This window comes from Varanus komodoensis, unplaced genomic scaffold, assembly GCF_004798865.1.
Source record: "Varanus komodoensis strain SLA01 unplaced genomic scaffold, ASM479886v1 scaffold13_3, whole genome shotgun sequence".
Taxonomy (NCBI): Eukaryota; Metazoa; Chordata; class Lepidosauria; order Squamata; family Varanidae; genus Varanus; species Varanus komodoensis.
Genome location: NW_025335409.1, coordinates 14,992,350 through 15,004,051, shown reverse-complemented (window position 1 = coordinate 15,004,051; position 11,702 = coordinate 14,992,350). Strand labels below are relative to the sequence as shown.

General features: G+C 40.2%; 1 protein-coding gene across 1 annotated transcript in view; it reads left to right on the top strand.

Annotated features, from left to right (window-relative positions):
- The first annotated feature begins 9,945 nt into the window (after positions 1-9,945).
- LAMB4 (laminin subunit beta 4) overlaps positions 9,946-11,702 on the top strand; it is a 45,933-nt gene continuing 44,176 nt past the window's right edge. The window contains exon 1 of the mRNA XM_044423274.1: positions 9,946-9,997. Coding sequence (XP_044279209.1) covers positions 9,946-9,997 — 52 coding nt within the window. The remainder of the gene's footprint in view (positions 9,998-11,702) is intronic.

Here is an 11,702-nt window from a genome sequence, read left to right as displayed (position 1 = left end):
CCAGGTTAATATTAAGGTAAGCAACAGTAAGAATGAAGAATGAATGTAAAAATTGGTCCCACTCTTTACAGTCGGACATGAACATTGACCATAAGCATGCTAAACATTAATTTAAAGTTTTTAAAAATAAGACTTGTAGTCAGGCTATACATATGCTTGCTTCAAGAGTGGGCAGAGGATAGGCTACTCTTTTGTAAATGAACTTAGCAGGCAAAGAAGAGCACACAAAGAGTTTGAAAACAAATCCTCATTGCTTTCAGCTGTAGAAGGTTTACAGGGTATGAATTCATTCTGAATGAATGTTGCTCCCTTATCAGAATGCATTGTGTTTCCTTTCCCACATAGATGTTATGCCATTTATCAACTTGCATTTGAGCTATTTTTCCTAGGATGGCAAATGCTCTAAGATGCAATCTTACGGACTTTAGACACAAACAAAGGCTGGGTATACTGAGAATTGAAGGTCTTTTTCTGTCTGATACATAGGATTGCACCCTTGATTAATTCGTAGTAAGGGTAATCTTGGTCACTTTTGTGCCTACCATATATTTTTAGTACATAGAACCCATTCAAATAACTTTAAGATCAACTGAATAATTTTTTTGGAGGGGGAGGAAAATTCTTAGGGACATGGTGAGATTAATTTTAAAAAACCCTTTTTATTAAGGCATTTTTCTTTTCTCTCTTTTAAAATATTTCCCTAATTCACAACAGATCAGGAAAAAATATAGCATATTAACACCCCTCTGTGCAGTACGTGGACTAAGCTGATTTTTAATAGCCTTCCCTACACTAAACATAACAGCCAACCAGAAGAATAAGACTCATTCTTTAAAAGGGGGTGAATGAGTGAAATGCTAAATGGCACTAATATAATCCTAATCCTCTAATTATATTTTATACAGTTCCAGATATTGTCTCCATTTGTTTAAAAATGGCTAAGGGTTCATATCACTAGAACAGTATCTTGGCATGTGGTACTAATTTAGACTGCCATCCTACACTTTGTTTTGTGTTCTCATATATAAATTGGTGCTGTTAGGCATGCCCTACTTTATTTGCTTATGTCCAGATGTTATTTTTTGTTTGTTTGTTTTCTTCTGTTTTACTTTATGGCCATCAAATGACATCAATATTAAACATTCAGTTGTTAGCAGAGTCCTTAAAAGGAATTTATTCTGATCCCTGGACATCCCCCAGTCCACAGCATTCCATATAGAATGGCAAGATTCTCGGGAACTGAACTGCCTAACATATTAGTTCAGTAATTTAAAATCCAAATAGTTACCAGAGTGCAAGTAAATAAAATATGTTAATTGGAGTCTTGGTGTCATAATAGCCATGTATTAACATATATTCCCATTTCAGCAAATATTTTGAGAGCCCAATATATTGTTAGCATAGTATTTTGTTAGAAGGATATCTGATTCCATATCTATATCAGAGGAGTGGCTACTGTGAGAAGGGTCTTCTCTGTGGTGGTGCCCCAGTTATGGATACTTTTTTATTTTTTGCTTCTACATGCTTTTTAGAGAGGTGCACCTGGCATTGACACTTTATTTCTTTTGGCATCAGGCCAAAACCTTTTTATTTTCCAACATTTGAAGTCTTAATTATTGTTTTAATTGGGGTTTATCTGAAGATTGATGATGTTGTGCTTCTTATTGTAGTACCATCTTTTTGTGATAGGATGGTATAAAAAGTGTTTATTAAATAAATAAATATCCTGTTCATTGTGTATCTGAATCCCATTGAGAAACTTTAGTGCATGGGGCATTTAGATAAGTGGCATTTATGTGCTTTCTCCCATGGCTCTTTCTTTTAAATAATGTTCTGATTTTCTTCCGTGGTAAATATAGTATGCATCTGACAAAACAAACTGACATTCTTTGCTAGGACATGGTAATGAAGAAGATGAGACTTCAAAATTAATGATATTTTAATCAATCTTTGATCATTGGATTCATATCCAATTTATTATTTATTTACAAATAGAGACAGCATATATCTTTATTTGTAAATAAAGTTAGCACCCAAAGAAAATTGATTCCTTCATCCTCTTTCTATTGTTACATGAAAAATCCTGTCCTGAAAAATCTCCACCTGTGCAAATTGGTAAAGTAGGGCTTGTTCCAGCATATCATTTTGAGGATCTTTGCCTATACAAAATTTCCCTAAACAAGTTGATTCCTGTGTTAAATCCCTTTGGAATACTTCAAAGGGGACTTCATGCTCCAGTTTGTACTATGAACTATTTCATTTGCTCAGGAGGAACAAAATTACTCAAGTATGTTTCAGGCTTGGAGAAAAATTGCAAGAAGATAGAATTTCAGAAGTACAGGATTCCATTGATTAAATTCCTTAATTCTGAGCACTTTTTTGTCACTGAAAAATTACCATGGGAGATTCTAGGAAATAATTTTTTTCAGCATTTTTGGGGAGAAGAGAAAATTTGAGAGAAGCAAGAGACTGGGAAGACCACAGAGAGGAGTGCATAAAAAGCACTAATTGAAAAAGACAGTGAAAGAGAACCACAGCTCCTGCAGCCCACACACATGTAGGTCCCAGTCCATGAAGTAATATTCTTTGATCCTCAATAGTCACATTCTATAGCTAAAGGAACAGGCATTACATATAGAATCTATTAGTTTCCCTCTGCAAAATAGATACCAGAACCCAAGATATGCAGGCATAGCTTAGTTTATAATGAAAGAGAAATGAAAGAAGAAAATGGTTTCAGTTGAAAGCAGGAAAAAACAAGCAATGAGGATTTGTCTTCAAACTTATATTACTTAGTGTGCAGGCACAGTGTTGGGAAGAACTTGGGAATTAAAGAGCTTTTCTCTCTACTCTGTTTCAGGAAGGAAGAGAAGGAAAAAACAACATCTTTCTCCTTTGCTGTTCTCCAGAAACTTTCCTTCCTGATAGTAGTAAAATGCTCAGAAATGGAACCTCCAAACCTGAGCCCTTTGTGCCATTTGACAAAGCACAGGAAGGTGTCAGTGGGATGCTGTTCTGTCCTTATTTCTGATGGCAAATGAAAGTGTGATTTCCTCTTGTGAATTTGTGTTATCCTGCTACCCCACCCGGAAGTTGTATAGTGCAAAGGAAATGCTTCATTTGTAGCCTTTGCATCTCAATTCTGTGATAAAATGAAAAGTAGATGCAGCAGATTAATAGCCTTGTGCAGTCACTGAAGGCTTTTCTTAGAGTTCAAACATTGTTGTGTACATAGACATTACATGTCTTTCTGTTCACTCTGTCTAATATCAATTTCATCTGATACAATCCTATTCAAACATGGCACTTTCAGAGAGTTCCAACGTATGTTATCACGTGTGTGTGTGTGTACTTCTTGTGAAATCTTACCCTGTTTTTTGAGATCCATGGAGCAGTTTCAGGCTGGCTAAGAGGAGGAGGAGCACACATTTTGTTGGGGTCACTATTTCATGTATTCAGGAGGTAAAAAACAGAAAAGTCATCTTCTTGCACACTACCTTCTTGTGACTATGTATTGGTTTGGGATGATCTTCACTGAGTCCTGGAAGGGAGCACTTGTGCAGACAGCTTTGCTGTCAGTCTCAGTGCATTTCTAAGAATCCACACTGAAACTTATTTTTACAAAGATGGCATCTCACACTTCTTAGATTCTCCTGTATGACAAAATCCATCTCCCCACTGTAGGAGGGAATATGGGCAAACAGGTTTTTGTTACCATTTATGCTAGCCATGCCCAGTGGCAACTGACTACTCAACTAAGATTTCTAGAGAGATATCAGAGATTGCATCCCAGCAGGAACCATGTGACCCTAAAACAGCTTTAAGTTACCTTTGGTGGTAATAATGAGGTGCTGCACCATAAAGAATTCTACTGGCAGCAGCAAGATTAGTCCTAAGATTAGTAAGATTCTAGATGACCAAATACATCTATACCACTGGACGATTGCTTCCAAAAGTTCTGGCATATAACACTAGTGGAAAAGCTTACATACCAACTCAAGTTACAAGAAGAATATATAAACCAGAGACCTTTTAGACCACATAGCAACCTTTAATTTATTTTACAAACAAGACAGAAAGCAAGCATAAGCTGCCTCCATCTTTCATACGAGTTTGGAAAGCACAACAAATCTTACTTTAAGCATTGTGACTGCTCTCTGTGGAAACATTTATGCTTTTTAGATGATATTATGTATCATTTTGTTTTACAGTGGGAAACATTTATATCATGAAACTTTTTTTGCCCTATCCTGACTGTATGCTTTGTTCATTTTTTAAATGAACGAGATAAGAAATTAAAAAATACCTTCCAAAAATTAAGTGCAAATAGATAAACACGAAACACATATGGGGGAGAGTAAAAGAAAGTTGAGATCCTGCCAGAACATAGGAAGAGGGGTTGAAGAGGCAGAGTCTGTGTCTGGGTCATTGCAAGATTGAAGGTAGCTTCTTTATTTCCAGCACAGCCAGTGTCCCACCTAAGTCAAACAAACCTGGTATAATGAAATATCACTTTTTCCTCTTTGCTCTGTTCCATTCAAGTGATGCGATACTCAATGCGTCTTACATTGCAGAGCACCACATTTAAGAGCTGTCTTCTTGAAATCTCTCTTTTGGAGTAGCGTGCAGCAGCAGTGATCTCTGGCCTGGACAGGCTTGCCCTGCCAGTGCATGTAGCGAGAGTCTCTGAGGTGGCTGGCAGCCATGCAAAACATCTACATGAGAAAATGCTTTGCCAACATGGCATGTGTGCTCGTGGATGTTTACTCATGAAGGAGCGACATGCATCCTGCATTCTCTTCACTTATTTTCCTTGCCCAAACTTAGAGCCTAAGCTTAATGGACATGGAAATTAAATGCCGTTTAACTTTCTATAAATATAAGCATGCAAGTACTTGCTGTTCCTTCGCAGTTTGTTTTGGCATCAAGTCAAAAACTAGCCAAGAAGCCACCCTTGCAAGCTAAACAATGATGTGAATGGTAGATTTGGTGCTCCTAGTCAAATATTCTGATACTGGATTCAATGAACAGGAAGAGGAGCATGCAAGCCTAGCCCCCTTCTGACGTTGCATTCATCACTGTCTCGGTGCAGAGGACAACTATGGAGAAGAAAGCCTCTTCCCACAGAGCCCGTACAAGTTCTTCAATGACTCAGAGAGCCCCCACTGCTTTCTAGATTGCACAAGGAGAGAAACAGAATGGAAGTGGGAGAGAAAGACTAGGGCAAGATGGTGTTGCGCGGACCACAGAAAGACCTGACACAGTCTGGCAGAGTAGTCACTTAGCAAATGCAGGTACCCCAAAATTGGGGCCCTGCTGGCTGCCAGATGGAAAATGTATGACATCCCCTTATACCAAAGGAATATGGACTCCTTGTGAAATGAAGGTATATCTGTGAGCAAGGGTTTGCTCACGAGTAGGTCATTTTTCATGTGGCACTGATGCCTGCGTTGTGTTCCAGGGGGAGTTTTGAAGGATCAGGCTTGCAAATATCACTGATAGTTACTAATTGGGAGAACAATGTGTGTGCCAGCTCCCACACTCAAGGATTGTATTTCCTGACAACCTAGGTCTTCTCTTGAACTCCCTGGCTTTGGAGTGCTGGTCAGCTGACCTTGCCTTTGATACTGACCCTGACTAATTTCCTGCAGTACTGTCCCTGCACAACTGCAAGCATGGCAGAACAGGCAACTCATATCGTCTTATAGTCATCTTAAGCACCAGGGTAGGGTTAGGGTTCAGAAAACCAGCCTCCTGCTGCCCATCCTGATGCCAGAAATGTGTACGTACAGGGCTGAAAAGTTGAGCTGTGCACAAAAAACCCAAGAAATTGGACATTTTGAAAATCACCTATGGCACTGGAGCAACCCAATCAAATGTCTTAAATAAAACCCTATTCTAGAGCTAGGGCTAAGACCAAGGCTAGGGTTAGGGTTAAGAAAACCATCCTCCCACCCCCCCATCCTGATGCCAGAAATATTTGCACACATGGCTGAAAAGATGAACTGTGTGAAAGCGGACATTTTGAAGTTCACCTATGGGAATGCAACTTGAACCCTATTCTAGAGCTAGGGTTAAGCAGCAGGCTAGGGTTAGGGTTCAGAAAACCAGGGCCCCCTAGTGATACTGATACCAGAAATGTGTGCACACTGGGCTGAAAGGATGAAGTATGCAGAAAAATCTTTAGAAAGATGACATTTTGGAAATTGGGTATGGCACTTGTGCATAAACTATAGTCAACAGCTGTGGTTAAGCACCATTCTAGGGTTAGGCTCCCCCTGTCCAGTGTGAGGGTAGAAACATGTGTGCATCATAATTAAAGAATTTGCTATTCTCAAAATACCCTACATATCTTACATCTTGTAAATCGCCTGTGGCACTAATACCTGAGCCCCATTCTAGGTGTAAACCTGAGCCTCACTCCTGGGTTAGAGTGCAACCATATACTAGAACTATAGAGACACCTAATGCTGCCTCCAACTTGTGCCTGCTCTTGCAAAAAAAAAAAAAAAAACAAGACATGATGGCTTAACAAGTCATCTCCGGCAGGTTTGAAACTAGCTTTCATTTTCTTCTACACCCAGGTGCCTGAGGGGAAAAACTTTTGCTTCTTCCATCTGACACACAGCTACATTTTTAGTTCCGTGCCTTCCTTTTGCTGCATCTGTTTCTTCAAAGACTTATAATTCAAGACCAGGTAGGACATTTTGTAGGCTTCACTGTTTTTCCTACATAGTGTTAATTTGGGATGTCTGCTGATTTCTGCATTATGGCAGTATGACTTGAGAACACCTTAAGGTCTGTTAGCTTCTGTGAACTGTGAGCATATAGGAATCTAAATGTCAAATGCCAGTTTAAGAGCCTAAGATAACAATAAGTTACTGTTACAGCTGACATAGGTAGCTTTCTAAAGTTGCTACACTGCTCTGTGAAGGTCTGATACTTGGTGTTCTGTCATCCAGAACCATCTGGCACTTTGCAGAAAAGCCTTCATTTTAAATTCCTGTTTGTTTAGGGTATTTTGATATTACCCATTGCATGAGCCACTGCAAATTTTCTTTCGAAACTGTGCTGTAAGAACCTTGCTACTACAGTACTTTAAGACTTCTCATCTTGTACAGAATGATACATTGATTTCAATGGAAGTTTGTTAGCTATGCCTAGAAACTTTGAAATGGTGACGCACATACCTTATATTGCCCAAAAGCGAGAAAATAGGAAGGGGAAATTGTGTCCTTACTGCCCATCCTGACAAAATGTATTTGAGCAAAGGTCTTCCCTGAGGAGTGAGAGTCCTTTGGAATTAATTTCTGAATTACATTGGGCAAAATGATACACTTCCTCATTATTGTGATCCCAATTTATCCATGTATAAACTATAATATGTTAGTTTGAATATTCTTTTGCTTCCTTATGAGTTATATTAATATGTTCAGTAATGCACCAGGAATTCCCTGAACTAGGCATGGCATATAACTAACTGGTTAAGTGGAGTTCAACCTGCTTTAAATGGGGCTGAATTCCCCCTGAAGAAGCAAGGTTGTTGCCTGCAGGTGCTCACAGGGCCTGCTCTGTCACCTGAGGGCCAAGTGGCCTCAGGGACACAAAATGCCCTTTCCCAGCTTTGGATGCTCAGGTGCAACCCTAGCTGGAGAGCAGAGCCCAGTAACTCCCCACCTGGATCTTTCCAAAGCATTATATGTGGGGCTACCTCTGGGGACAGTCTGGAAACAGATGGCAGAACGGATCAGCCACATGCTGAGTCTGGCAATTTTGAAGCTATTTCTTCAGTCCTAGGTCAACTGCACTGGTGGCCAATCCATTTCCAGCCCCAGTTCAAAGCACTGGTGTTGACCTTTCTAATTCTCTGAATGTCTTAGGATCAGTCCACCTAAAGGAGTGCCTTCTATATCTTGCCAAGATCATCTATGCAGGGTTTTTGCCAGGTTCTACCACCAGCAATTCTGCAAAAGGTGACCACCAGTGAAAGAACTTTCTCTGTAGTGGTTCCATTTGAGGAATAATCTGTTAAAGGAGATCTGCCTGGTATCCACGTTGCATATATTTAGATTGTAGGTTAAGACCATTGACTTTGAGTAGGCATTTAATCCTCAATCAGTTGGTCTGATTTTAAGTTCACAGTGGACTCCTTAATTTTCATTTTAATATTTTAAATGTTAAGGGTGCGTTCCTGTGTCCCCCATCCTGGATGCATGTAAGCCTCTGAGCTCAGAGGCTTTGGTGCATCCCATGGCTGCAGTGACCTCTGCTGCCATGTGTCTGGACAGTCATTTGTTGCTTCCTAGATAGTGCCAGGTAGGCAGAAGGAAGGATGATAGGGTGCCAATGGGGGGGGGAGCATACAGAGACAGCCCTGTTCTCCTCCCTGTCCCCCCTAGCATGCCCCTTTCCCCTTCCCACAGGTGCATTTCTGCCCTAGAGAGGCAGCTGGCACAGTTCTTTCCACACCAGCTGTAGGGCATGGCAGCTGTCAGAGTCTGAGGCTAAAGGCAGAGAACCTCGGTGCTGCGCCCTTGAAGAGCCTTTTGTCCTTCTAAGCGAAGCCAGAGCATTGCACCTTAAAATACAGAAAAGTCCACAGTAATATGAGGAATCAGAACAACATTTTAATTTTATTTATAATATATGCTTATGTATGTGAATGTGTGTATCAGCAAATATCCTTCTCTGAAAATATACATTAATTGCTTATGTATTTTGATATGTTCATTCTTGTATTTATTGTAAACCACCCTGAGGACATCTGCTAGTTATATAATTTAAGTAAGAGTAAATGATGTTCAGTTATAAAATACCTGTCTCATGTGAATTTGACAACATTCACTTTGTACTTTTGTCTATTTCATCCAAAAGAATTGGACCATATGATTAGTTACATTGTCTTTCTACTGCATTGTTGTAATATACATTCACCCTGGACCATCTATCAGTTCCACGCATGAGAACTCTAGTGCATGTAGTTTCCCCAGAACAGCTTTTCTATTCAATTTAATAGACAGAGGGCCTGATTGGATGTAATAGCAGCATCTGGTGGTAATGTCTGCATTGATTTACCCATTAATTGTGGAGATGCGCACAACTTCCAGTTTCTTGCAGCAGCCTATGAATGTGGCACTTATAGGTTGTTTCCACTATGTCCAAACTTGAGCACTCAGGGTTGTTTGTGGGTTAAAGAGGAGATAATCTATGATTTGTTAATGATCCTATGAATTGAGCTGGATTCTACTGTTACATCTGAACAAGGTTAATGAAAACCCTCATCTATTCGCTAGAGTACAAAAATTTTTCTCCCTCAGTTGACATTTGTGTCTATTCTTGTATGCTTTCATGCCTAGATTGGGAAAATTATCTATTGACATGTGTTAAGGTTTTTTATTTTACTACCTAGCTTAGCAAAGGCAATATATAGAGAGGTGTAGGTAAAAAAGCTGGCCTGTTCTTTTCTTTGAGTTTAGGGACACATTTGCAGGTAGTGAACCAAGCAATTTGACACAATCGTGTGAAATGACTTCATGTGCATTTGGTGCCATTATGAAGAATCATGTCAGTGGCAGTGGCAGCAACATCTAGCAGCAGGAGGAGACCACCAGTGCCCACAGTTATGTGTGCCGAGCAGTTCATTCCCTAACTCAGAAATCTATCTGCACTTCTACAATATAGACCTCCAAGGTAGGAAAAGCAGAAATGGTGAAAAGAACAGCTATGAACCTAACTAGATAGAATGTTATATAAGACCAGCCAAGACTTTTGCTGCCTGGAGCAAAAAACAAGAGGGCACCTGCCCAGCCTCGTTCCAGGAATGCAATCAGCTGGATAAAACTCCATCATCTGGTACTGCACTTGAGGGCAGAAGGCTAGCTTTGGGGGCACAGGGTTCCTGAGGCTGTTGTCTCATTACATAGTGGTAGGGCAGGCCCTAGGAAAATGGCAGCCCTGGTGGCAGTGGTGGTGAGGATAATTATTGAGATCACTGCAGGTATTTACCTCTTTCCTCTTTTGTGACAGTTCTCAGGAAAATGTCTCATCTGAATTTGCTATTCATATAACCTCAATGTAGCTGAACTCATTTGGATTCATCTGGAGATCATCCAATAACAGTCGGTTTATTTCTTTTGTTTCTGTTATGCAACTTTTATTTTTAATTGACTGTGCATTGAACAAATCTGCAGTTCTCTTATGAGCTGTCCTTGGATAGTTTTTTCAGAAATGAAATTCTTGTTAATGGTACAGTATCCATCAACAAGAAATTAAAGTATTCATGTTTATTTCCTCTTTTTCTCCTTTTTCTGTAGTCACATAAGTCAGTACAAAAAGGGCTGGAATACAGCGAACCATTTTGCTATTGAGAAGTTTTAATCATAATACAATTTTCCTTTCTTCTTTCTTTTACATGTGCTAGTGAAGCTTATAATAACATGAGGCACAGCTCACAGACAGTTGCCTGGTTTTAGTCTCGGTCTACAAGATGCACATGAATATGTGGTTTCCACTTGTCATTCTTTTGAAACTCAGTAAGTTCAAGGACTCTAAATATGTTCAGGAATATTTATTGCATGTCCCATTCATTTTCTTTTACATGTCCTTCTGAATATTCATGGAACAGGCAGGAGAAGTGCCCATGTGATAGAGTCAATGTGGTTTTGTCCATTCCCAAAACTTGCACCAAAGTGTTTTATCATAATGCACAGTAGCCTGTCAATGATTAATATTTTGGGCTTATGGCACACTGTTACCAAAATATTGGTTGCTACTGCATTGGATGTTATTAGGAAGTTTCTTTTCATTGAGTCTTTGCTTTCTCCAGAAACAAAGTCTAAAGTTCTTCAGACTTATGGAATCCTTTCTGAACCCCAATAACTGCCTTCAGAGATGTGGCTAATTATTTCCACACAATATATGATATTTAGCCCCCCTTTCCCTCCACGTCTGCTTTCTTGACATTCATGCCCCTTGAGCCTCCTGGAACATGATTGGTTTATTCCAGTTCCTAGCTTCTGTTAAATGTCCTCCCACCAAATCAAGCTTCTATTTTCTTTGTTTTAGTAATTCATATTTATACCCTGACCTTTCTGTGAAAAGCTCCAGAAAAGTGCTATAAAGGAAAGGTGACTTAACTTATGAGCGACCATTTATGCTCAGGAGATAGATTCCTGATAAAGCTGTGCACCTTGGCTGCTGCTGGGCAGACATCCCAGGGTGACCCCAGGACCTGGAAGGAGGGCCAGTTACTTGCTTCTCTTGACTTCATCCCAGATTGCAGTCCACTCACTTATCCCACAGAACAGAGCTGGCCTCTCTATTTCCTTGACTTCAGGCACTGAGGCACGACTCACAGAGAGCTGCCTGGTTTTTGTCTAGATCTACAAGAGCTAACATTGCTGTGGATGTCTGCCCCAAACTCCTGGCACAACACCACCATGGCGTGAGGGTCACAGACCCTTTGGGGCTGGCTTTTGAAGTATATCGGGGCTTGCTCTCACTGTTTCAATTCTGTGGCATCTCCCCTAAGACTATTTGCAGTACTATGGGGGTGAGGGGAAGCGTAATCCTCCACACAACCACATACCACTACTGGTCAGGAGCCCAACCATCCTGAAAATGCATTCAGCTGTTTTGAGCCAGGTGATTGCATGGTCTTAGAAAAGTGGAATGCAGGAAAGGCCATTCACACTTGGTGACTG